Genomic DNA, 26,877 nt, shown 5'->3' with positions numbered 1-26,877 from the left:
TGGGGTCTAGCGAACAGCTTCTTTTATTCTTGTTTGAAAGTACTTTTCTGCTTACAAAAGTAACTTATACTTGATCTAAAAAAAAAGAAAGAAAGAAATTACACAATGTTGAAAGCAAAGATTCACCGATTGGGCCCCAGAAGCCCTGCGGACAGAGAAGAGCCTATGGCCGGATTGGTGGCCTGGGAGGATGCGCTGTCGTCAACGTTACAGGGACTTGCCAGGTGCCACAGGGCAGGGGGCGGAGTTCTCCCCAGCAGCCTCAGGAGGCCCCGCTGCTAATGCACTGTCTTCTGTTCTGTCTGCGCCTGCAAGAGAAGAAGGTGGATCAGGCTGGTGTCAATGGAGAAGGGAGGGCTGAGCTTGGGTGTTGGGGGTCTACCAGGCCTCACTCTCACCCCAGCCAGTGGATGTTCCAGGGCCAGAAGCCTCTGCCTGACTGAGAAGTGACTGCTACTCAGGGACACTGCTCCCAAGGCCACCAGCCCAGGGCCACAAAAGCTGCTAAAATCATTTCCAGGAAACGTGAGGCCAAGTTTGTGCTGAGCACTGGGAAGCCACAGCCATCGCCTCTGCTGGACCTGGGGTGGGGACAGAAGGACGGAGGAGTTGGCAGGTGGGGGTGGTCGATGCTCGAGGGTGACTGCCTGCGGGACCCCTGGGGCCTGATGGAGCCCTGCTCTGCCTTTCATCTGGAGAAGATAGCTGTGCTCCAATTCTCACAAAGGGCCTAGATGGATCCCAGCAGTAAGCAGGAGTCTCAAAGGGGCTAGGAGGACCTTGAGATGCTCTCATTCCACAGAGCTAATAGACCCTAAGCCAAACTCCAACCCCCTCTGCCCTCTGCAGGGACCTCCTGGTGGCCTCAGGGTGGTGACTTCACTCCTCTGAGCCCTGCCTCCCACAGGCTGTGGGGACTGCACCCTCTGCCCAAGGTTGGCAGGAGAAGCCAGGGGGACACACAGAGGCTCTCAGAGCAAGACTGGATGGTGGGGGCTTCGCAGTGAGAGCCAGGCACTCCCACCAGCTCTGGGAGGACGGGGTCCTTCTGAGTTCCACAGCACTGCTCACACCAGGCCTGAGACTCCAGCAAAGGAATGGAGGCCGAGGGGTCCACTAGGTTCCCTGAGAGCTCCAAGCCTGTGGCTGTGGACACCACCATCTCAGGCATTCTGGGGTCTCAGCCCCGGCGAGGCTATGGGGCTGTGACCCTCTGTGACCTCAGGCCACTCACCCCTCAATTTTCATCAGTGAGCCAGGAAACTGAAGGAACCCTAAGAGCACCCCCTTTTCTTACAATGGGCTGCCAGTCTGAGTATCCTGGCTGACCCCAGGGGCCACCTGTTCAGAGGTCACAAGCCAAGGCCACCTGCTATGACTTTTCTTCTTCTTAGGGCATGGCAGAGCCCACTCCTAGTCGGGAAGAAACCCCAACTCATCTTCTTCCCACCCACTGGGCAGCCCCCTGCCCCATCTCTCTGGAACTTCCAGCTCAAAAGGTGTACCCAGCCCATTTCCTCTGCTGCCTAGGGCCCTGCCCCCTCTGCTGCCTGCCCTGGTAGAGCCCAGAGGCAGGACCTGGGGACCTGAGGACCTGCTGGGGGGCCAGGAGGGGGGACCTGTCCTCCTACAGGGGACAGCGGGGCAGGGCCTGGGCCACCTCAGGGAGAGCTGGGTGCAGGGAAAGGGGCAGCCCTGCTCTCATGCCATCTCTGCTACGATGCCCCACCTGGCTGTATCCCCCAAGTCTAGCTGACAGAAAGGTCTAGTACACAGCAGGGGCAGAGCCAAGGGCCCTGGGGAGTGGGAGCCGGGGCTGAAGACGCTCAGTGCCTCCATCCATCTCATCACTCCCACAGTAAAGCAGAGGGAATGAACCTGACCCATCACCTCCAGCCAGCCTGCAGCAGCTAGGGCCACACCCCCAGCCCCACTCCCCCACGGGACCTGTGAGCCCCGAGCTCTGTCTCCCTGGAGGCTTGTCGGGGGGGTGATTGCTTGGGCAGAGGAGGTAGGAAGGGCAGGGGCAGTCCTGGAGAGCCAGGCTGAGGTCACTGCCTTGGTCTGCTGGGGGTCTCATCCTGCGTGCCTCGAGTCTCCAGAGCCCAGCCTGCACACAGCTGCTGTTCAGTGGATGTTGCTAAGTGACTGAACAGCGAGTGAGACAACAGGAGCTTTCTAGAACATATGGAAAGGTGACCTATCAAGCTCCTGGCCTTAGAGACTCTCACTGAGCAGCTGCAAGCCAAGACCTTGAAGCTGATAGCAGCTGCCTGTGGGCCCCACCACACCCTCAGATGCTCCCTTGTGAAGGAGTCAGTGGGCAGCGCATTCCAGAGTGGGGAACAGACGCAGAGAGGCAAGGCCACTCAGAGGCAGGGTTGGAGGTCGGGGGATGCCCAGGCCTGTGCCCTAACCCCTGTGCCACTGCTCCCCACACGTAGTCAAAGTCAGGGAACGAGGACCTGCACGACAGGGAGAAGGGCCTGATGGAGCCAGCGCGGCTGTGGGGGCCACCCTGGGAGGTGCCAAGCTGTCCTGGGGGGCCGCTGTGGAGCCTCACCTGGGTCCTGCCTGCTGCGTTTCTGCTCAGGCTCTTGAGGGGCTGCCTCAATGGCCCGCTGGGCCTCGGGGTGGATCTGGAGGAGGGCCTTGGCAAGGGTGGCAGGGCCGGGCACCCCCAGGGACATGACGCAGTGCACGCCCTTGCGTTTGGCCCCCGCCACCTTGGTGCTGTCTTTGGAGGCTGTGAGCAGGACCAGTTTGGAGAACTTTCTGGGCTTCCTGGGGGCTGCCGGGACGACTTCTGTGCCTGGCTCGGGGGATGGCTCCTGGCCAGCCTTCACACTCTCACCCTCCTGCTCGCTGGGCTCAGGCAGGGGCATCCCGGGACCCACGGCCTGTCCCTCAGGCCACGCTCAGCCCCCAGCAGGTGGATTTCTCCTACTCCCAGGCAAGCAACCTGGAGTTCAGCGGTTCCGTCCTAAGGAAGGAAGCAAAATCCCGTCAGTGGAGGAAGCCCTTGGGGGGCTCTAGACACCACTCTGGGAGGGAGGTGGGCAGATGGGGCTGCCTCACTGCTCGCTGGAGCCAAGGCTGGCGGGGGCCCTGATGGAACTAGGCTTCTGTTCTGCCAGTTCCTCTCCTGACAGCCTTGGATATGTCACCCCCATCTAACCCCATCTGGAAAATGTGCACAGTAAACAGTCTCCACAAGGGGCCATCAGAGTGACTAATGGACTAAGAGCCCAGCCACTACCGATGGGCCTCCCACGTTCTGAGCACAGTCAAAGGGTTTCCACCCTGTGGACTGCTTCCAGTCCCCCCTCCCACCCCTGTTATGACAGCAGGCTGTTTTTATGGACCCAGTCACAGTTGAGGACACTGAGGCATGCCAGGGTGATCCACACAGCCAGAGTGGCAGAGCTAGAGTGGACACAGAGCCCATGACCACACAGCATCTGATGTACTTCGTCCATTTTTTTTTTTTTTTTTTTTTTTTTTTTTTTTTTTTTTTTTTTGAGACGGAGTCTCGCTCTGTCGCCCAGCCCAGGCTGGAGTGCAGTGGCGCGATCTCGGCTCACTGCAAGCTCCGCCTCCCGGGTTCACGCCATTCTCCTGCCTCAGCCTCCCGAGTAGCTGGGACTACAGGCGCCCACTACCGCGCCCGGCTAATTTTTTGTATTTTTAGTAGAGACGGGGTTTCACCGTGGTCTCGATCTCCTGACCTTGTGATCCGCCCGCCTCGGCCTCCCAAAGTGCTGGGATTACAGGCGTGAGCCACCGCGCCCGGCCTACTTCGTCCATTTTAACTGACACTGGTGTCCCTGGGCACCAAGCATCAGAGCTAAGCACTTTGGGGACATGAGCTCAGTTTGTGTTGTCACAGGGAACATGGGCCAGGCACCTGCCAGCACTTTGCAGACCACAGCACTGCAGCTGGCCCTGGAAGGTGGGACAACCAGATCCAGTCGCATCCCCGTCTGGAGGCCCACAGTCTCCCCAACCCGCTGGTTCTCACACCAACCTTGTCTGAGCTGGTGTTGGCACTTCCCTGGCTCGGTGGGGACAGCGATATAATGTCTTGGATCCCACAGTCACTGAGGGCTCCTTGGCTTCTGGCCTGGAGAAGCAGAAAGGATGGGTTATAACCTCGTAGGGGCAAGCGCCCGGCTCTGGTTGGCCTGGAGACCCGGTCCTGAGGTGCTGTAGCACCAGTGTGGGGTGGCCTTTCTGTCTTTTGGGTGGGGATTGGGTGGTAGGCCGATGATGGGGACTTTCCCAGCCTACAGTTTTAGCCTAGACACAACATTGCAGCCTGGGCAGCCACCTAGCCCCCGTCCAGGACCCAGGCAAGACAAGGCCCAGGGATGCCCACTTTTCCCTCGGGGCCAATCCCCCAACCTGGGCTTGAGGTTCTCATGGTCTCTTTGGACCCCTCCCAATGCATCTGGTCTGAGGGGTCCATGCCCAGCACCCTGGCGTTTTCTAAGACCCTATTGTCCATGAGAGGGGCCTGAGGATGCAGGGCTGGAGTAGAGGGTTGCAGGCCTTGTCCTGAGAGGTCCCCTCTGTAGTCCTCTGACCACTAAACAAAAGCAGATGTGAAGCCCCCACCCCAGGGGCACCTTCTCGAGGGGGTGGGCACTCGAAGAAACGCGCCAGGCAGCGAGTCACATGACTGCGGAGTACCGCAGGGATCGGGGTCGCGTTATCAATCCGCCTCCGGGCAAGCCAACCCCTGTTCCTCCCGCGCGGCCCTTCCGGCTCTGCTCATCTGCGTCACAGGGCGATGTGGGGATGCTGGAGACCTGGGGAGCCCCGGGAACCTCCAGTGGCAATGACCCGGCCAGCCACTACAGGGCGGAAAAAGGTTACCGGAGGCCCCAACCACATAGCGCCCTGCTTCACACGCTGATTGGCTCCGGCGCACGTCCCTCTGGCGGCCGATCTCCCTACGCCTCCCACGCTCCGCAGCATGAACAGGAGGTCTGGGTAGGAATAAATGCCAGGATCCCTGACCCCACGTCCGAGTCCACCCCGGGTCCTCTAGCGCCTCCCGCCGTGACGGCTCTGTGACCGCAGCGCTCCTAGAGTCCAAAAAACATACAGCCTCTTGCATACCCAGCGTGTAAATTCCTGCAAAATACAGCAGTTCGTCCCCGCAAGGCTGGCAGGGACCCAGACCTAGCAGCCTGCTCCAGGCCGGCGGCCCTTCCCGGAGACCTCCACACTCACTCTGACCCCCAGACTGCACGCCTCCTTATATTAGGTTAGTGCAAAAGTAATTGCGGTTTTGCCATTGCTTTCAATGACAAAACCGCAATTAATTTTCACCAACCTAATATTTGGCACCTGAGGCACCTCCTTGCCATTCTATAGTCCCAGCCCTGCAGCCAGGCCAACTCTAAGCTGCAGAAAAGGGCCCGAAAGAGGCCGGGGGCGGCAGTTCACGCCTGTAATGCCCCATCACTTTGGGAGTCCGAGGTGGGCGGATCACAAGGTCGGGAGATCTAGACCATCATGGCTAACACGGTGAAACCCTGTCTCTATTAAAAATACAAAAAATTAGCCAGGCTTGGTGGCGGCGCCTGTAGTCCCAGCTACTCAGGAGGCTGAAACAGGAGAATGGCGTGAACCCGGGAGGCGGAGCTTGCAGTGAGCCGAGATCATGCCACTGCACTCCAGCCTGGGCAACAGAGCGAGACTCCGTCCCCCCCCGCAAAAAAAGGGCCGTCAGCCCCATCTCAAATTCAAACCCCATAGTAAAGGAACAAGACAGACCTACACTACTGGCTAATTATCCAAAGAGAAAAGTCAGGAAAATAAAAAAATCTCATTAAGTTGTAACAAGAAGGGAATCCTGAAATACGTAAATTGCGCTCTTTCATATTGTGAAATATATATTTGGTCTTTGACCCTCTCTCCTAGTATATAATTCCTAAAATTCCTCGAATCTCCAAAATGATGTCTTTTTGTATGCTTAGGTACTGATTGATGGCTGGTAGCCCCTGGGCTGCTTCAGTGGGGCTGGTCACCCAAAAGACCAAGGCAGGGTTAGAGGGTTGGGACTTTCAGCCCCACTTCCAACCTCCAGGAAGGGGAGAGGGCCTGAAGGTTAAGTTGTTCACCAATGGCCTATGGTTCAATCAATCATGCCTATGTAATGAAGCCTCCATAAAAACCCAAAAGGAGAGGGTTCCCAGAGCTTCCAGGAACACATGGAGTCCTTGGAGGGGTGTGTGGGAGTTGGGAGTGGGGTGGGAATGGAAACTGAGCCCCTCCCACACATGCTGCTGCGTTTATATACATAATATATATTATATTATAATATATATTATATATTTAAATATATATGTATTTTAGTTATTTTATTTTTTTGAGACAGAATCTCGCTCTGTCACCAGGCTGGAGTGCAGTGGCGCAATCTCGGCTTACTGCGACCTCCATCTCCTGGGTGCCAGTGATCCTCCTGCCACAGCCTCCCACGTAGCTGGAACTACAGGTGTGCGCCACCACACCCACCTAATTTTTATATTTTTAGTAGAGACGGGGTTTCACCATGTTGGCCAGGATGGTCTTGATCTCTTGAACTCGTGATCCACCCGCCTCAGCCTCCGCACCTGGTTGCATTTATATTTTCATCTGTGTCCTTTATAATAAAATGGTAAATGTAAATAAGTTTTGTTTTTTGTTTTTTGTTTTTGAGATGGAGTCTTGCTCTGTCTCCCAGGCTGGAGTGCAGTGTTGTGATCTTGGCTCACTGCAACTTCTGCCTCCTGGGTTCAAGATATTCTCCTGTCTAAGTCTCCCTTAGAGAGGAGCATGGGCACCACCATGCCCAGCTAATTTTTTGTATTTTTAGTAGAGATGGGATTTCACCATGTTGGCCAAGCTGGTCTCGAACTCCTGACCTCAGGTGATCCACCTGCCTCGGCCTCCCAAAGTGCTGAGATTACAGGCGTGAGCTACCACACCTGGCCTGTAAATAGTTTTTTTTTTTTTTTTTTTTTGAGGCGGAGTCTCGCTCTGTCACCTAGGCTGGAGTGCAGTGGCACGATCTCGGCTCACTGCAAGCTCCGCCTCCCGGGTTCCCGCCATTCTCCTGCCTCAGCCTCCCGAGTAGCTGGGACTACAGGCGCCGCCACCACGCCCAGCTAATTTTTTTGTATTTTTAGTGGAGAGGGGTTTCATTGTGTTAGCCAGGATGGTCTCGATCTCCTGACCTCGTGATCCGCCCGTCTCGGCCTCCCAAAGTGCTGGGATTACAGGCTTGAGCCACCGCGCCCGGCCAATAGTTTGTTTTTTTGAGATGGAATCTCGTTCTTGTCACCCAGGCTGGAGTGTAATGGAGCAATCTCAGCTTACTGCAACCTCTACTTCCCAGGTTCAAGCAATTCTCCTGCCTCAGCCTCCCGAGTAGCTGGGATTACAAGTGTCAGCCACTACGCCAAGCTAATTTTTGTATTTTTAGTTGAGTTGGGTTTTTACCATGTTGGCGAGGCTGGTCTCAAACTCCCAACCTCAAGTGATCCACCCGCCTCAGCCTCCCAAAGTGCTGGGATTACAAGCATGAGCCACCATGCCTGGCACTGTTTCCTTGAGTTCTTTGAGCCACTCTAGCAAATGATTTAACCCAAGGAAGGGGACATAGCAACCTGAGATTGTAGCTGGCCCGTCAGAGGCATGAGTAAGGTGGGAGGATCACTTAAGCCCAGGAGTTCGAGACCAGCCTGGCAACACAGGGAGACCTCGTCACTATAAAAAAATAAATTAATTAATTAAATTAAAGAGAGAGAGAAAACCCTGCCACTCTGGTCCTCCTGCCTGCACCTAGCACAGAAGTGACCTGTCCAGAGCCACGTCCTTGGTCCTTGACCTGGGACCTGAGTCAGGAAAAATTATGTCAACCCTGACCTCTATTATTGCCACCCAATAATCTCCCTTCCCAGTGTCCCCATCACTCTACTCTGTCCCTGGGGAGATGGAGGCCTGGTCCAGAGCCAATGGCCTTGGGCAGCAGATGCTTGAAGTCAGAAATGCCAGTTACAAAGAAAACTGATCCTCAGAGTTGAGGCCCTGCCTTGGAAGCCAGTGGTTGGGATTATAACCCAGATAATAAAATAAATATCCATGAATCCAAGCTGATATAAATAATTGAATAAATAAATGTTGAAGAAGGGACAAATCTTCCTTAAGAGGAATTCTTTTTTTTTTTTTCTTTTTTTTAATTTGAGACGGAGTCTCGCTCTGTCGCCCAGGCTGGAGTGCAGTGGCCGGACCTCAGCTCACTGCAAGCTCCGCCTCCCGGGTTCACGCCATTCTCCTGCCTCAGCCTCCCGAGTAGCTGGGACTACAGGCGCCCACCACCGTGCCCTGCTAGTTTTTTGTATTTTTTTTAGTGGAGACGGGGTTTCACCGTGTTAGCCAGGATGGTCTCCATCTCCTGACCTTGTGATCCACCCGTCTTGGCCTCCCAAAGTGCTGGGATTACAGGCGTGAGCCACCACGCCCAGCCAAACTGTATACTTTAAATGGGTAAATTGCACAGTATGTGAATTATCTCAATAAAGTTTTTAAATATTCAGGAAAAAGGTAAACTGAGTCTATTAACATATGAACAGCAGTTCTACAACCTCACTATTCCAAAGAATTACCCGGAGTTCTTTTTTCTTTTCTTTTCTTTTTTTTTTTTGAGACGGAGTTTCGCTCTTTTGCCCAGGCTGGAGTGCAATGGTGCAACCTTGGGTCACTGTAACCTCTGCCTCCCGGGTTCAAGCCATTCTCCCGCCTCAGCCTCCTGAGTAGCTGGGATTACAGGCATGCGCCACCATGCCTGGCAAATTTTGTATTTTTTGCAGAGACAGGGTTTCTCCATGTTGGTCAGGCTAGTCTCGAACTGCCAACTTCAGGTGATCCGCCCTCCTCAGCCCCCCAAAGTGTTGGGATTACAGGCGTGAGCCACCGTGCCCGGCCCTGGCTAATTTTTTGTCTGTTTGTTTGTTTTGAGATGGAGTCTCTCTGCCGCTCAGGCTGAAGTGCAGCAGTGCAGTCTCGGCTCACTGCAACCTCTGCCTCCCGGATTCAAGTCATTATTCTGCCTCAGCCTCTGGAGTAGCTGGGATTACAGGCGCCCGCCACCACGCCCGGCTAATTTTTGTATTTTTAGTAGCGATAGGGTTTCACTCTGTTGGCCAGGCTGGTCTCGAACTCCTGACCTCGTGATCCACCCACCCTGGCCTCCCAAAGTGCTGGGATTACAGGCTTGAGCCACCGCGCCTGGCCTTGTATTTTTGTTTTAGTAGAGACGGGGTTTCACCGTGTTAGTCAGAATGGTCTCCGTCTCCTGACCTTGTGATCTGCCCGCCTCGGCCTCTCAAAGTGCTGGGATTACAGGCGTGAGACACCGCACCCGACCTGTGTTGCTTTAAGCCACCATATTTATCAGGACAGCAACAGGAAACTAATACAAGTTACAATCCCTTACTGATGAGGTTCTGGAAGACAAGATCCCTGCCTGGTGCCTCATGGTGGACCCACAGAATCATCTTCATACGAAAGGGAGAGAAACATCAATGTCCACTACCACTGGCATCCTCAGCCGCGACGACAAATCCCTTGCCCTCCCGGCAGGTTTCATCCGCGTAACGGAAACAGCGGTGAATTTATTAGGGGATGTTAATAGCTGATAGGCAAGGGTGAAGTCATTGCAAAAGTTCCCAGGCGATATGGACAGCCGCTCCCCAATAATCACTGCTCCACGCAGTCCACGGTGGGGGGCTGTGATTGACCCCCTGACGGGATGACGGGACACTAAGGTGTGCAGTACACATCCTTACAGGGAGATTTTAAAAACCGGCTGTGACCCCTGCCCCAAGAAGGCCAAGAACTGCTACTCTATGGTGTGCAGTGCAGACCTTTCCCACGATGGGAATTTCAGTCGTGGCAGCTCCTTCCCCTAATCACCAGGGCTCAGAATCTTTCTTTTACTCCTCCTTTACCCGATGCAATCGGCATCAAACGCGGGCTGTGCTGCGCCCAAATGGTCCCAGCTTCCCGGCTCTCTCCTTTCCCAAGAATACCCACACCCTGAGGTCCCAAGTGTCTCCCCCGCCCCAGTATCTCACGCCTCCAAGTAGCTGCCGTCCCTGCAGGAACCTCCAGAGCTGCAAGCGGGGGACGGGGCCGGCGGGGGTTGGGGGGCGCCGGGAAGGCAGCGCTGGGCGCCGCGGACACCGCCAGGGGCCGGCGGGCTAGTGCGGAGCTCCTTCATGTGGGGGTGTTGAGGCTCTGGCCAGGGGACGGGAGGGTGGGGGAGGAGGGGGGAGAGGCAAGGAGGGAATCGCGGGAGACCCCACAGGAGGCGGCCTGAGTGTCGGGACGCGGACCCCTCCTCAGCACCCGCAGCCCTCGGGACCCCCGGGAGAGCCGGGCCGGGGACGCGACCACGCCGAGGACGCGCGACCCTCCCCGCCCGCCGGGGCCCGTCCTCACCGACGGCAGCGGTGCCCTCCCTCTCCGGCGACAGCGCCGCGGCGGGTCCCTCAACCTCCGCGCCAAGGGCACCCGCCTCAGCTCGCGCCGTCACCTCAAGCCGGGGGTCACTGCAGGCGCATGCGCAGCAAGGTCACAGGGGCCTTGTCTTCTAGCGGGGGCCGCTCCTCCGGGTCTTGCCCGAGCGGTGTATAGCTGGACGTCCAGCCAATCGGAGGGAGGAGGCGGGGCCAAAATTCAGTAAGGGGGCGGGGAGACGCGGGAATGGGTGTCATCGTCAGGGGCGGAGCCTCGGGGGACCTGCGGCCTGGATCCGGGTCCCGGGCGAGGTTCTCCCAGCACCAGTGGGTGGGCTTTACTGCGACCCCAGGGCTTCCTCATCTATTTGACTCCGGCTCCCTGCGAGGGAAACTGCAGCATTTGTTTAAAGGTTTTGCTCTCCCCCGTCGCGATACCGAGCATGCGGAGGGAAGGTCTTTAGGCTCAAAGAAGCCACTGCCTTGCTTTCATCTCTGCATCCTTGACGACGCAGCAGCCTCTTCCGCGCCATTGGTCCTGCCCTCGTCTATTAGCTTAGCCCCTGCCCATTGGTCCAGCCCTCACCCATTAGTCCCGCCCTCGCCCTGTAGTTCAGCCCCTGTCCATTCATCCTTTCTCGTTATTGGTTCAGCCCTGGCCCATTGGGCCCACCCCTGCCCACGGGCCCCACCCTCTCGGTGTCCAACCACGTTCACCCGGCCCAAGGGGTTCCCGGGACACTCGTCATCCTCCAGCCACCCAGTGCGGTGGGACTGGGCTGGCTCCGGGCACAGGGAGATGCGGGGCCCTGGGCCCTGCTTTCCTGGGACACTTGGCTGCAGCGGCCAGAGCGGCCCCGGCACGGCCCCCTAGGCTCACCGCGGCTCTCCCAGGCCCGCAGGGTCGCCACCACTCCGCCTGCCCCCTTGGCCCTCCCAAGCCTGGCTCCGCGCCCCGTCCCCCTCGCTCTAAAGCGGCCGCTGAATGTGCCACCCGCACCTTCCGCCTGCTCACGTTCGAGTGTCAGCGGCGCTTCACGCCCTTCCTCTGCCCTGCCCCTCCCGGCCCTGGCTCTGCAGGTCTCTGAATCCCACCCTGGACTCCGCTACCAAGGCTCCCGCTGCCCCCATCCCAGTATCCTATCTTCCCCGGGCATTGTCTTGTGCACTTTTTTTTTTTTTTTTAGAAACGGGAATTGCGCTCTGTCGTCTAGACTGGAGTGCAGCAGTGGCCTGATCTCGGCTCACTGCAACCTCTGCCTCCCGGGTTCAAGCAATTCTCATGCCTCAGCCTACTGAGTAGCCGGGATTACAGGCGCCCGCCACCACGCCCGGCTAATTTTTGTGCTTTTAGTAGAGACGGGTTTCGCCATGTTGGCCAGGCTGGTATCGAACTCCTGACCTCAGGTGATGCACCCGCCTCAGCCTCCCAAAGTGCTGGGATTACAGGCATGAGCCACCGCGCCCAGCTACCTTTGTTCATTTATTTGCTGTTATCTATTAATCATTCACAGACTACTGGTTGTTTTTAACTTGATGACTTATACATATCTTTGTATATGAATCTATAATGTCAAAGTTTTTCTTTCTTTTTTTTTTTTTTTTTTTTTTTGAGATAGAGTCCCGCTCTGTCGCCCATGCTGGAGTGTAGTGGCGTGATCTCTGCTTGTTGCGACTTCCGCCTCCCGGGTTCAAGCGATTTTCCCGCCTCAGCCTCCCGAGTAGCTGGGATTACAGGCACCTGTGATCATGCCTAATTTTTATATTTTTGTAGAGATGGGATTTCACCATATTGGCCACGCTGGTATCAAACTTCTGACCTCAGGTGATCCGCCCACCTCAGCCTCCCAAAATGCTGGGACTAGACATGTGAGCCACCTTGCCTGCTGAGAAGTCAATTTTTTTTTTTTTTTTTTTTTTGAGACAGAGTCTTGCCCTGTTGCCAAGACTGGAGTGCAGTGGCACGATCTCAGCTCACTGCAACCTCTGCCTCCTGGATTCAAGCAGTTCTCCTGCCTCAGCCTCCCGAGTAGCTGGGATTACAGGTGCCTGCCACCATGCCCAGCTAATTTTTTTTGTATTTTTAGTAGAGGCGGGGTTTCACCATCTTGGCCGGGCTGGTCTTGAACTCCTGACCTTGTGATCCACCTGCCTCAGCCTCCCAAAGTGCTGGGATTACAGGCATGAGCAACCGCGCCCAGCCAAAGATTTCTTGAGAGTCTTGAAAGAGGTCAAAGGGGGCAAATATTTTTAAAAGCTTTTTAAACATGTAGCCAAATTGTCCCCAAGGAAGTGCACAAGCTTGGGGTCAGATGCTTGGGTTCAAGTCCCTGCTGTGTCGATTGCCATCTGTGTGACTGAGCAATTACATCCCCTCCCTGTGCCTCAGTGTCTTCACCCGGTAAACGGGGGTGATAAGGCACCCACCTCCTAGAGCCATTGTGAGAATTCACAGAGTATTGTCATGTGGGCTGATAAGAGTCTTGGTTGTTTTTTGTTTTTGTTTTTGTTTGAAACGGAGTTTCGCTCTTGTCGCCCAGGCTGGAGTGCAGTGGTGTGGTCTCAGCTCACTGCAACTTCCATCTCCCGGGTTCAAGCGATTCTCCTGCCTCAGCCTCCCAAGTAGCTGGGATTACAGGTGCCCGCCACTAACCCTGGCTAATTTTTTTTGTATTTTGAGTAGAGACGGGGTTTCACTATGTTGTCCAGGCTGGTCTTGAACACCTGACCTTGTGATCCACCCGCCTTGGCCTCCCAAAGTGTTGGGATTATAGGCACGAGCCACCGTGCCTGGCAAGTCTTGGTTTTAAAATTTATATTCCTTAGTCCAACAATTCTCAAACTGTTTGGTCTCAGAACCCCTTATGACACAGGATTCTTCAGGGCTGCTTAGCCAGCCAGAGACCTCCGTGGCCAGCAGCACCACTGCTCAGGCCTCCCTTGGCCTGGGCTCGGTGCAAGAGACACCCCACCCATTCGGCTGTTTGTGTTACATGTCTTTCAATCCCGTTGCCCCCTTGGGTCCTCAGCTTCAGGGCTGGCCCAACCCACTGCTATTTCCTCTTTCCTGAGCAGGTTCTGGGGGTGGGTGGAGAATTACAGTGTTACAGCATTTTTCCTACCAGCGGTAGGCCCTCTGGAGTTCTTGTCCGGCATCCAAAAAGGATGAGGTTATGCTGACAGCCAGTGGGTGAGCAAGGTGAAGAGTTTTATTGAGAGAACAAACAGCTCCCAGCAGAGAGGGGACCCTCTCAAGTCGGGTATTTCCCCCCGCCAAGGTGTGTAGACCCCAAGTGAGGCTGAGTCCGGGGCTTTTATTGGCTCAGAATGGGGGAGTACATGCTGATTGGTTTCTGCAAAAAGGCACTCAAAATTGGGCATCACGGCCGGGCGCGGTGGCTCAAGCCTGTAATCCCAGCACTTTGGGAGGCCGAGACGGGCGGATTACGAGGTCAGGAGATCGAGACCATCCTGGCTAACACGGTGAAACCCCGTCTCTACTAAAAAATACAAAAAACTAGCTGGGCGAGGTGGCAGGCGCCTGTAGTCCCAGCTACTCGGGAGGCTGAGGCAGGAGAATGGCGTAAACCCGGGAGGCGGAGCTTGCAGTGAGCTGAGATCCGGCCACTGCACTCCAGCCTGGGCGGCAGAGCGAGACTCCGTCTCAAAAAAAAAAAAAAAAAATTGGGCATCACAACGTAAAAAAACAGTTAGGGAAGGGTAGGTGTATGTAAAATAGGTGAAGGGTGGGGATCAGTCAGAGGAAAGTGGACCACACGGGAAGAGAGTTTCTCAGTCTGTTCCATGGATTTATCAGAGACTTGTAGCTTGGTTTTCACACTTTTAAAATGTCTTTGGTTTGAAGGCTGGTTTCACCAGGGATGGGATCTCTCTCTGTCTGCCTGGGGATTTGTCTGCCTCCTGCCATCATCATTACACTGTTAGTTATTGAGGAGCTCAGAGAAATTTTAGTTACGTGGGTTACATCTATCAGTATTTACTATACAGAAATTTAGGCTGGGTGCAGTGGCTCACGCCTGTAATCCCACCACTTTGAGAGGCCAAGGCAGGTGGATCACCTAAGGTCAGGAGCTGGAGACCAGCCTGGCCAACATGGTGAAAACCGATTTCTACTAAAAATACAAAAATTAGCAGGGCGTGGTCGTGGGCGACTGTAATCCCAGCTACCTGGGAGGCTGAAGCAGAACCCAGGAAGCAGAGGCTGCAATGAGACAAAATCATGCCACTGCATTCCAGCCTGGGCAACAGAGTGAGGAAAAAAAAAAAAAAAAAGATGGCTGGGTGCGGTGGCTCACGCCTGTAATCCCAGCACTTTGGGAGGCTGAAGCAGGCAGATCATGAGGTCAGGAGTTCGAGACTAGCCTGGCCAACATGGTGAAACCCCATCTCTACTGAAAAGACAAAAAAATTAGCTGCATATGGTGGCGTGTACCTGTAATCCTAGCTACTCCAGAGGCTGAGGCAGGAGAATTGCTTAAATCCTGGTGGGGGGTGGCAGTGGGAGGTTGCAGGAAGCCAAGATTGTACCACTGCACTTCAGCCTGGGCGACAGAGCAAGACTCTGTCTTGGAAAACAAAAAAACTTGAACTGACAAATTTAAAAACAGATTTGTTAAAAATAGCAGTAATTAACCCACTGCATATCTGTATCTTCAAACCAAAGGAATCAGTGAGTGGCAGTATTTACAGTTTTAAAAATCACTTTAGTGGCTAGGAGCGGTGGCTCATGCCTGTAATCCAAGCATTTTAGGAGGCCAAGGCAGATGGATCACCTGAGGTCAGGAGTTTGAGACCAGCCTGGTCAACATGGTGAAACCCCGTCTCTATCAAAAATACAAAAATTAGCCAGACGTGGCAGTGTGCACCTGTAATCCCAGCTACTCGGGAAGCTGAGGCATGAGAATTGCTTGAGCCCACGAGGCAGAGGTTGCAGTGAGCCGAGATCGTGCCACTGCACTCCATCCTAGGTGACAGAGCAAGACTCTGTCTCAAATAAATAAATAAATAATAAAAATCACTGGCCAGGCGCGGTGGCTCACACCTGTAATCCCGGCACTTTGGGAGGCCGAGGTGGGCAGATCACGAGGTCAGGAGTTCAAGACCTGGCCAACACGGTGAAACCCCGTCTCTACTAAAAATACAAAAATTAGCTGGGCGTGGTGGCGTGAGTCTGTAATCCCAGCTGCTCAAGAGACTGAGGCAGGAGAATCGCTTGAACGCGGGAGGCAGAGGTTGCAGTGAGCCGAGATCGTGTCACTGCACTCCAGCCTGGGCGACAGGACAAGACTCTGTCTCAAAAAAAAAGAAAAAAAATCACTTTAGTGTCTGGCTTAAGAGACTACAGCTGCATCGTCATAGCTGCCTCTGCATTCAGTCTTCTGTGATGTGTTGTCCGCGTTGAATACACAAAATATCCAGCCCACACAGATAAATACTTGGAAAAGGGAGGAATATTTTAATAGCCTTTTCAGATAATTGTGGATATTCTTCCTTGATACTACATCAAAACTCAAGTGGTGGTCCTTTTTTTTTTTTTTTTTTTTTTTTGAGACGGAGTCTTGCTCTCTCGCCCAGGCTGGAGTGCACTGGCATGATCTCCGCTCACTGCAAGCTCTGCATCCTGGGTTCACGCCACTCTCCTGTCTCAGCCTCCCAAGTAGCTGGGACTACAGGCACCAGCCATCACGCCCGGCTAATTTTTTGTATTTTTTTTTTTTTTTTTTTTTTGAGACGGAGTCTCGCTCTGCCACCCAGGCTGGAGTGCAGTGGCCGGATCTCAGTTCACTGCAAGCTCCGCCTCCCGGGTTCATGCCATTCTCCTGCCAGAGTAGCTGGGACTACAGGCGCCCGCCACCTCGCCCGGCTAGTTTTTTGTATTTTTTAGTAGAGACGGGGTTTCACCGTGTCAGCCAGGATGGTCTCGATCTCCTGACCTCGTGATCCGCCCGTCTCGGCCTCCCAAAGTGCTGGGATTACAGGCTTGAGCCACCGCGCCGGCCAATTTTTTGTATTTTTTAGTAGACACGGGGTTTCACCATGTTAGCCCGGATGGTCTCAATCTGCTGACCTCATGATCTGCCCGCCTCGGCCTCCCAAAGTGCTGGGATTACAGGCGTGAGCCACTGCGCCCAGCCTTAAGTGGTGGTTCATAAAGGTTAGTTGCAGTGTGGAATCTAAAGTGGCATTAGTACATTTTTTTGTATTCGATTACATTAAAATCCATTGGTCAGCTGGGCGAGGTGGCTTATGCCTATAATCCCAGTACTTTGGGAGGTTAAAGAGGGTGGATTGCTTGAGTTCAGAAGTTTGAGACCAGCCTAGACAACACAGCAAAAACTCATTTCTACAAAATATCTAAAAATTAGTTGGGTGCAGTCGGGTGCAGTGTCTCACACCTGCAATCCCAGCACTTCGGGAGGCTGAGGCGGGTGGATCACAAGGTCAGGAGTTCGAGACCAGCCTGACCAACATGGTGAAACTCTGTTTCTACCAAAAATACAAAAATTAGCCAGGCGTGGCGGCACATGCCTGTAATCCCAGCTACTCAGGAGGTTGAGGCATGAGAATCACTTGAACTCGGAAGGCAGAGTTTGCAGTGAGCCAAGATCATGCCATTGCATTGCAGCCCGGGCCACAGAACGAGACTGTCTCAAAAAAAAAAAAAAAAAAATTAGTCAGGTGCAGTGGTGCATGCCTGTAGTCCCAGCTACTCAGGAGGCTGAGGTGGGAGGATCCCTTGAGCCCAGGAGTTTGAGGCAGCAGTGAGCCAAGATTGCACCCTGCACTCCAGCCTGGGTGACAAAGTGAGACCCTGATTCAAAATAACAATAATAATAATCCATTGGTCTTTTAGCACTTTGGAAGGATCTTGTACCCACGTGTAGTCTCATAACATCATGCACTGACTTTTCAGAAAATATTGGTTCATTGAATAATGCACATCTTATGAATGTTGACATATTTTATTATGTAATATAAAAATATAACATTCATTCTCTTTGCCACCAATCTCATTGAAAAAGTCTTGAAGTAGTGGGAGGTTGTGAAATGAATGGTGTCAAATACAAGTTTTCTTTTTTTTTTTTTTTGAGATGGAGTCACACTGTATTGTCCAGGCTGGAGTGCAGTGGCGCGATCTCAGCTCACTGTAAGCTCCGGCTCCCAGATTCACGCCATTCTCCTGCCTCAGCCTCCGGAGTAGCTGGGACTACAGTCACCTGCCACCACGCCTAGCTAATTTTTTGTATGTTTAGTAGAGACAGGGTTTCACCATGTTTGATCTCCTGACCTCGTGATCTGCCCGCCTCAGCCTCCCAAAGTGCTGGGATTACAGTTGTGAGCCACTGCCCCGGCCAAATACAAGTTTTCAAAATTTTTTTTTTTTTGAGACAAAGTCTCATTCTGTTGCTTAGGCTGGAGTGCAATGGCGTTATCTCAGCTCACTGCAACCTCCGCCTCCCGGGTTCAAGCAATTCTCCTGCCTCACCCTCCTGAGTAGCTGGGATTACACGTGCCTGCCACCATGCCTGGCTAATTTTTTGTATTTTTAGTAGAGACGGGGTTTCACCATGTTGCCCAGGCTGGTATTGAACTCCTGACCTCAGGTGATCCACCTGTCTCGGCCTCCCAAAGTGCTGGGATTACAGGCATGAGCCACCGTGTCTGGCCCCAAAATTTTAATTTTTGCTTGAAAGTTAGAATTTTTTTTTTTTTTTTTTTTAAGATGGAGTCTTGCCTCTGTTGCCCAGTCTGGAAAGCAGTGGCACTATCTCGGCTCACTGCAACTTCTGCTTCCCGGGTTCAAGCAGTTCTCCTGTCTCAGCCTCCCGAGTAGGTGGGACTACAGGGGCACACCACCACGCTCAGCTAATTTTTGTATTTTTAGTAGAGATGGAGTTTCACCATATTGGTCAAGCTGGTCTTGCACTTTTGCCCTCAGGTGATCCACCCACCTTGGCCTCCCAAAGTGCTGGGATTACAGGCGTGAACCACTGTGCCCAACCAAAAGTTAGAATTGCAAATTTTATCCTTGGCAACAAATATTGTCAGTTGTTTTCCTTCAAGTGACGGACTCACTTCTCACTTTTCTCTTTTTTTTTTTTTTTTCTCAGACAGGGTTTCACTCCATCACCCAGACTGGAGTGCAGTGGTGTGATCTCAGCTTACTGCAACCTTCGCCTCCTGGGTTCAAGTGATTCTTGTGCCTTAGCCTCCTGTATAGCTGCAATTACAAGCGTGTGCCACTGCACCCAGCTAATTTTTGTATCTTTAGTAGAGATGGGGTTTCGACATATTGGCTAGGCTGGTCTCGAACTCCTGGCCTCAAGTGATCTACCCACCTCATCCTCTCAAAGTGCTGGGATTACAGGCATGAGCCATTGCACCTGGCCCTCACTTTTCTCATTTTTGAGAAGATGGCTGCCAAATACCCACATCTGAATAACCACAGTTTGTCAGTGGTTCTACCAAATAAAAACAGTGTTCCACAAAAAAAAAAAAAAGCTAATTATTAGCACAATTCAAATAGTTGCACACACCGTTCTGCTAGAGACAACTGTATGCCCAGAGGTGCTGTATGTGTATTTCCTCTTTCCCATTTCAACTAACAACAACAACAAAAAGATGTGTACTCGGCCGGGCGAGGTGGCTCAAGCCTGTAATCCCAGCACTTTGGGAGGCCGAGACGGGCGGATCACGAGGTCAGGAGATCGAGACCATCCTGGCTAACACGGTGAAACCCCGTCTCTACTAAAAATACAAAAATCTAGCCGGGCGAGGTGGCAGGCGCCTGTAGTCCCAGCTACTCGGGAGGCTGAGGCAGGAGAATGGCGTGAACCCGGGAGGCGGAGCTTGCAGTGAGCTGAGATCCGGCCACTGCACTCCAGCCTGGGTGACAGAGCGAGACTCCGTCTCAAAAAAAAAAAAAAAAAAAAAAAAAAAAAAAAAGATGTGTACTCAATGGCTAAGAATTGATAAAATGAACAATTCTGTGTTGCTTCATCAAGGACTTTTTTTTTCTTTTCCTTTTTTTTTTTTGAGACGGAGTCTCGCTCTGTCGCCTAGGCTGGAGTGCAGTGGCCGGATCTCAGCTCACTGCAAGCTCTGCCTCCCGGGTTTACGCCATTCTCCTGCCTCAGCCTCCCGAGTAGCTGAGACTACAGGCACCCGCCACCTCGCCCGGCTAGTTTTTTGTATTTTTTAGTAGAGACGGGGTTTCACCGTGTTAGCCAGGATGGTCTCGATCTCCTGACCTCGTGATCTGCCCGTCTTGGCCTCCCAAAGTGCTGGGATTACAGGCTTGAGCCACCGCGCCCGGCCTTTCTTTTTTGAGTTTTGCTCTTGTTGTCCAGGCTGGAGTGCAATGGCGAAATCTTGGCTAACTGCAACCTCCACCTCCCAGGTTCAAGCGATTCTCCTGCCTCAGCCACCTGAGTAGCTGGGGCTACAGGTGCCCACAACCACGCCTGGCTAATTTTTTTTTTTTTAATTGAGACGGAGTCTTGCTCTGTCACCTAGGCTGGAGTGCAAGGATGCCATATTGGCTCACTGCAACCTCCGCCTCCTGGGTTCAAGCGATTCGCCTGCCTCAGCCTCCCGAGTAGCTGGGATTACAGGCACCCGCCACCATGCTCACCTAATTTTTGTATTTTTAGTAGAGACTGGGTTTCAACATGTTGGGCAGGCTGGTCTCGAACTCCTGACCTCATGTGATCCACCCGCCTCGGCCTCCCAAAGTGCTGGGATTACAGGCGTAAGCCACCGCACCTGGCCTGATTTTTGTATTTTTAGTAGACACAGGGTTTCACCAATTTGGCCAGGCTGGTCTTGAACTCTTGACCTCAAGTGATCCGCTGGCCTCCGCGAGACTCCATCTCAAAAAAAAAAAAAAAAAAAGTTTCAACACATGAATATTTGGGGACACAGATCATCATAAGTGTATTTGTTTATACAGTTGATAATGGTCTTTTGTGTTTAAAAAAATTATCAGCAAGTTCTCCCCATTCTGAGAAGGGACTGAGGCTGCGGGGCAGAACCGCACTCCTGGCGGCGGGTATGGCCTAGATACTGGGGAGGCCGTCGGGCGACCGCTGAGTCCGCGCGCGCCCTCTCCTGGCCGCCAAGAGCATCGGCCAGAATGTCCCCAGGTTCCAGCTCTGACCCAGATGAGGCCCTGCCCAGCGCTCTGTGCAGCCCAAGGAAAACTGCAGAGATTGCATGCACAGGAGAGAGCAGCCTTTTGTTCGTCTGTACACCCCTCTCCCTTTTCTCTTTTTCTTTTTTTTTCCAGATAGAGTCTGTCTGTCGCCCAGGCTGGAGTGCAGTGGCGCAATCTCGGCTCACTGCAACCTCTACCTCCTGGGTTCAAGCGATTCTCCTGCCTCAGCCTCCTGAGTAGCCTCCCGATTACTGGTGTGCACCACCACGTCCCGCTAATTTTTTTGTATTTTTAGTAGAGATGGTGTTTCAGCATGTTGGCCAGGCTGTTTTTGAACCCCTGACCTCAAGATCTGCCTGCTCTGGCCTCCCAAAGTGCTGGGATTACATGCGTGGGCCACAGCGCCCGGCCCCTGCCACATTTCTTAATCGAAACACCTCAGCTTTGCCGGGGTGCAGGCTGCTGAAGGCACCCACGCGGTGGGTGGATTCCTGTTGATCCCTTCAACTTGGTAGTTTCATGGCAATTTGACTGCTTTGGACTTCAGAAGTGACAAGGATTTGGCCACATGGATTTCTGAATTATTTATGACAGTGAAACAAATATGAAGTGATGCAAATGTCCATTTAATCATTTAAATGATGAACAATTAAATGAAATGTGGTCTATCCCTGCAATGGAAGTACAATACATGCTACGACGTGCATGAACCTTGAAACATGATGCCAAGTGAGAGAAGCCACACACAAGAGGCTACATGAGTTCATTCATGTGAAATGTCTGGAACAGGCAAATTCAGAGACAGAAGGTGGATCAGTGGTTGCCAGGGGCTTGGGGAAGTGACTGCTGCTGGGTACTAGTTTTCTTTTTAGGGGTGATGAAAAAATTTTGGAATTAATGATTATCAATGCCCAACCTTGTGAACAGACCAAAAGCCACGGAATTGTACACTTTAAAATGGTCAATTTTCTGCCTGGGCTCGGTGGCCCATGCCTGTAATCCCAGTACTTTGAAAGGCTTGAAGTAGGAGGATCACTTGAGATCAGGAGTTCGAGACTATTCTGGGCAACATAGCGAGATCTCATCTCTACTAAAAATAGAGTGGGTGTGGTGGCATGCGCCTGTGGTCCCAACTACTCAGGAGGCTGAGGCGGGATGATCGCTTGAGCCAGAGAGGTCGAGGCTGCAGTGAGCTGAGATCACACCACTGCACTCCAGCCTGGGTGACAGAATGAGACCCTGTCTCAAAATAAAATAAAATGGTCAATTTTATGGCATGTGAATTAAATCTCAATTTAAAAAGAAGAAAGGAATGGTCAAGACAGTGGCAGATCTATTAAAATTGCCCCTCAAAAATGGTTTGAACATCAGTAATTTCACTTTTTCCACATAATTCATCTTAAATACCACAAAGTAAAACTAAAATGTCTTTTTTGTTTTGAGACGGAGTCTCGCTCTGTCGCCTAGACTGGAGTGCAGTGGTGTGATCTCGGCTCACTGTAAACTCCACCTCCCGGGGTTCAAGTGATTCTCCTGCCTTAGCCTCTCGAGTAGCTGGGATTACTGGCATGTGCCACCACACCTGGCTAATTTTAGTATTTTCAGCAGAGACAGGGTTTCGCCATGTTGGCCAGAATGGTCTCGAACTCCTGACCTCAAATGATCCACCCGCCTCGGCCTCCCAAAGTGCTGGGATTACAAGCATGAGCCACAGCACCTGGCCCTAAAATATCTTTTGCTTCTTGACTCTAGACGTGTATTTTCTGCATATTTTGCTAACCTTTTTACACTAAAAGTACTACTTGTTTAAACTGCATGTCAATTATTAAGCTAATTGTTACATTGTTGAAAACATTCACTGGTGTATTTTATATTGATACTTTCCTCATTCTGTGGCTCCATTGTCTTTTTTCACTCAGATGTTTTAAGTATTGAAAAAGTCCTGGCCTTTATAGGTGAGGAAGGAATGTTTATTTCAGTGGATGTCAGCTCAGAATCAAATTACCAAGGCGCAAAGCCCAGGCACACTCATTCCTAAAGTCTTTGGTTTCAATCATGGGATAAATATAGTTTGAACCTAACCTTCCTTTTGCTTCCCCTTCCCTTCCTTCCTTCCTTCTTTTTTATTGAGATAGGGTCTTGCTCTGTCACCCAGGCTGGAGTGCACTGGCACCATTATGGCTCACTGCAGCCTCAACCTCCCGGGCTCAAGCAGTCCTCCCACCTCAGTCTCTGGAGTGGCTGGGACTACAGGTATGCACCAGCATTCCTGGCTAATTTTTAAATTTTCTGTAGAGATGGGGTCTCCCTATATTGCCCAGGCTGGTCTCAAACTCCTGAGCTCAAGTGATCCTCCTGCCTTGGCCTCCCAAAGTGCAGAAATTACAGGTGTGAGCCACCGCGCCTGGCTATGTTTCTTCTCCTTTTCAGGCTTTCAGATGATTGCTGCTGGAGAGTCAAGTGTTCTACAAAGTCAGGCAGCCCTGGCTGCTGGGGCAGAGCCTGGAGGTGAGTTAGCAGCCATCTCTCCTTGGAGGTGAGCTGGTTCCTCCTTTACCCACCAGTCCCTGTGAGCCCTGCCATGTGTGTGCACTGGCCACTGGGCAGACGGCAACAGGCAAGGGAAGGGGCTTGGACATTAAGACACCAGTTTAATGTCCACTGTTACGACTGGATGGGAGGGAAGGCAAAGGAACAAGGAGGGCCATCATCTGGAAAAGACCAAATCTATAAACAGACAGCAGTTAGACCACCGTATTTTTTTTCTCTTGTAAGAGACAGTCTTCCAACTTGGGCAACATGGTGAAACTGTGTCTCCACTAAAAATACAAAAAATTAGCCAGGCGTAGTGGCACACACCTGTAGTCGCAGTAACTCAGGAGTCTGAGGTGGACGGATCACCTGAGCCCAGGACGCTGGGGCTGCAGTGAGCCTTGATAGCACCACTGCACACCAGCCTGGGTGAAGGGAGTGAGACTCTGTCTAAAAAACAAAAGAGAGAGAGAGAGAGAGACAGTCTCACTATGTTAGCCAGGCTGGTCTCAAACTCCTGGGCTCAAGTGGTCCTTCCCTATTAACCTCCCAAAATGGATTCAGGCGTGAGGCACCATGCCTGGCCTGCAAGAGAATTCTGACTCAATCTCTGGGACAATCAGCCTAGGCAGCCAAACCCCAGCCTCTGCAGTTACTGGCTCAGAACAGTTGGGAAGTCAGGAGTGGGTGGATGACTGCGGTGTCCCTATTTTTCTTTTCTTTTTTGGAACGAAGTTTCATTCTTGTTGCCCAGGCTGGAGTGCAGTGGCACGAACTCGGCTCACTGCAACCTCTGCCTCCTGGGTTCAAGTGATTCTCCTGCCTCAGCCTCCTAAGTAGCTGGGATTACAGGCGCCCGCCACCACACCTGGCTAATTTTTGTATATTTAGTGGAGACGGGGTTTCACCATGTTGACCAGGCTGGTCTTGAACTTCTGACGTCAGGTGATTCACCCGCCCTGGCCTCCCAAAGTGCTGGGATTACAGGCGTGAGGCACCATGCTCGACTTTTTCTTTTCTTCTCTTTTGTTTTTTTTTTTTTTGAGACAGAGTCTAGCTCTGTTGCCAGGCTGTGGCTCGATCTCAGCTCACTGCAACCTCCGCCTCCCGGGTTCAAGCGATTCTCCTGTTTCAGCCTCTCAAGTAGCTGGGACTACAGGCGCACACCACCATGTCCAGCTAATTTTTGTATTTTTGGTAGAGACTAGGTTTCACCATGTTGGCCAGGATAGTCTCTATCTCCTGACTTCGTGATCTGCCCACCTCCAACTCCTAAAGTCCTGGGATTACAGGTGTGAGCCACCGCACCTGGCCTTTTTCTTTTTTTTTTTTTAAATGAGACGGGATCTCATTCTGTCACCGAGGTTGGAGTGTGGCACCATCTCAGCTCACTGCAGCCTCTGCCTCCCTGGGCTCAAGCGATCCTCCTACCTCAGCCTCCCAAGTAGCTGGGACCATAGGCATGCACCACCATGCCCGGCTAAGTTTTTGTATTTTTTGTAGAGATGGGGTTTCACCATGTTGCCCAGGCTGGTCTCAAACTCCTCAGCTCAAGCAATCTACCCTGCTAGGCTTTCCAAACTGCTGGGATTACAGGTGTGAGCCACCGTGCCCAGCTAGCTTCCCTATTTTTCTCTCCACTTCCAACTTGAGACCAACCAGAGAAAGCCAAATGTGTTCCCCAAACCAATCACATAGGGAACTCTGCTTCTAGGGAGCTGTGGCCTCAGGATATAACTGAGCCCTCCCTTTTTTCCTCTGTGAAGTTTCTTTCTTCTCTGCCTGCCTTTGAGTTCTGCAGAATTAAAGTACTGGTGCTATACTTATTGCTATAGCAATAAGCACAAGTTGCTGTAGCAAGCCCTGAATAAACAGCCTCTGCTTGTCCTCATTTGAGTGGCCTGTGTATTTATACTCCCAGGAGACAGGGCAGTTACTCATCCCAAGGTGCTTTCCAGAGAGGAGGGACAAAACTGGAATCTAAAAGGTTAGTGCAGCTGGGTGCGGTGGCTCATGCTTGAAATCCTAGCCCTTTGGGAGGCTGTGATAGGCGGATCACCTGAGGTCTAGAGTTTGAGACCAGCCATGGCCAACATGGTAAAACCCTGTCTCTGCTAAAAATACAAAAAAGAGGTGGGCATGGTGGTGGGCGCCTGTAATTCCAGCTACTTGGGAGGCTGAGACAGGAGAATCGCTTGAACCTGGGAGGCAGGGGCTGCAGTGAGCTGAGATCATGCCACTGCACTCCAGCCTGGGTGACAGAGTGAGACTCCGTCTTTAAATAAATAAATAAATAAATAAATAAATAAATAAATAAATAAATAAAGGGTTAGTGCAAGTGGGCCTGGTGATGGGGGCCAGAGTGGGGCAGTGGCGAGCTGGGTAGAGAGAACAGAACCTGGAGAGAGCTCAGGAGGTCTGGGGCTGGATGTCACTGGCCTGGAAGGCCCTGCTGGATTCGCTGTGTCTATCCCCAAAAGGAGAACAGATTTTATCCTGGGGCTAGAGCCACTGGTGGTCGTTAGAACTGAAGTCGCCTCTTTAGATCTTCAGACAAAAGAGTGGAAAATGAAGGTAGGTAGTGAAGGCTGGAAAAGAGGTCCCAGTGAGGGTGGTGGCCCTGTCCCCGCTGAGGGGGACAGAGTGTGAGGAGGGTAGGATGCTGTGTCAGAGCCAGAGCAAGAGCGTTCGGAGAGTTCAGGGTGAAGTCAAATTGGAGTGGGGGCCGGGCATGGTGGCTTACACCTGTAATCCCAGCACTTTGGGAGGTCGAAGCAGGTGGATCACTTGAGGTCAAGAGTTCGAGACCAGCTTGGCCAACACGGCAAAACCCCGTCTCTACTAAAAATAAAAAATTAGCCGGGTGTGGTGGCAGGTGCCTGTAATCTCATCTACTTGGGAGGCTGAGGCATGAGATTTGCTTGAATCCGGGAGGTGGAGGTTGCAGTGAGCTGAGATTGCGCCACTCCAAGCTGGGTGACAGAGCAAGTCTGTTGCAAAAAAACAAACAACAACAACAACAACAAAAGTGGAGTGGAGACCAGGGGGATAATGGCGCCCTTTCACCGCTGTCTTAGTCCACCCTTGCATTACTATAAAGGAACACCTGAGGCTGGGTAATTCATAAAGAGATTTACCTTGGCTCACGGTTCTGCAGCTGTACAGGAAACATGGTGCTGGCATCTGTTCCTGGTGAGACCTCAGGAAGCTTCCAATCATGGTGGGAGGCAAAGGGGGAGCCGGCCTCTCACACGCCAAAAGCAGGAACAAGAGAGAGAGAGGAGAGTGCTGTTTTATTTATTTATTTTTATTTATTTATTTTTGAGACAGAGTCTTACTCTGTCACCCAGGCTGGAGTGCAGTGGCATGATCTTGGCTTGCTGCAACCTCTGCCTCCCAGGTTCAAGCGATTATCCTGCCTCAGCCTCCCGAGTAGCTGGGATTACAGGCACCCGCCACCACACACAGCTAATTTTTGTATTTTTAGCAGAGACAGGCTTTCACCATGTTGGCCAGGCTGGTCTCGAACTCCTGACCTCAGGTGATCTACCCACCTCAGCCTCCCATAGTGCTGATATTTCAGGCATGAGCCACTATGCCCGGCCCATACTCTTTTAAACAACTAGATCTCACATGAATTCGGATCGATAACTCACT

General features: G+C 52.4%; 1 protein-coding gene across 5 annotated transcripts; it reads right to left on the bottom strand.

The window, feature by feature from the left end:
- On the bottom strand, positions 1 to 10,600 carry FLYWCH2 (FLYWCH family member 2). 5 transcript variants are annotated; one of them, XM_005591000.5, is made up of 4 exons: positions 10,495 to 10,600; positions 4,028 to 4,123; positions 2,564 to 2,983; positions 1 to 308 (listed from the first exon to the last, which is right to left on the bottom strand). In XM_005591000.5, the coding sequence occupies exons 3-4, from the start codon at positions 2,883 to 2,885 to the stop codon at positions 208 to 210; spliced, it is 423 nt and encodes a 140-aa protein (XP_005591057.1). In that variant the 5' UTR covers positions 2,886 to 2,983; positions 4,028 to 4,123; positions 10,495 to 10,600; the 3' UTR covers positions 1 to 207. The 5 variants fall into 5 exon arrangements, with proteins under 5 accessions (XP_005591057.1, XP_065393059.1, XP_065393057.1 ...); XM_065536987.2 differs by lacking the exon at positions 10,495 to 10,600 and adding an exon at positions 4,879 to 5,037; XM_065536985.2 differs by lacking the exon at positions 10,495 to 10,600 and adding an exon at positions 4,629 to 4,865.
- Between the last annotated feature and the right edge of the window lie 16,277 nt (positions 10,601 to 26,877).

This window comes from Macaca fascicularis, chromosome 20 (assembly GCF_037993035.2).
Source record: "Macaca fascicularis isolate 582-1 chromosome 20, T2T-MFA8v1.1".
Lineage (NCBI taxonomy): Eukaryota > Metazoa > Chordata > Mammalia > Primates > Cercopithecidae > Macaca > Macaca fascicularis.
The sequence above is the reverse complement of the archived record's forward strand: the minus strand, read 5'-3'. Positions and strand labels throughout refer to the sequence as shown.

Bases quoted from the DNA above. Each gene is read 5' to 3' on its own strand.
- FLYWCH2 (XM_005591000.5), bottom strand. From the start codon at position 2,885: ATGCCCCTGCCTGAGCCCAGCGAGCAGGAGGGTGAGAGTGTGAAGGCT. The intron at 309-2,563 runs GTGAGGCTCCAC...CTTCTCTTGCAG, and splicing joins ACGCAGCAGGCAGGACCCAG to GCGCAGACAGAACAGAAGAC.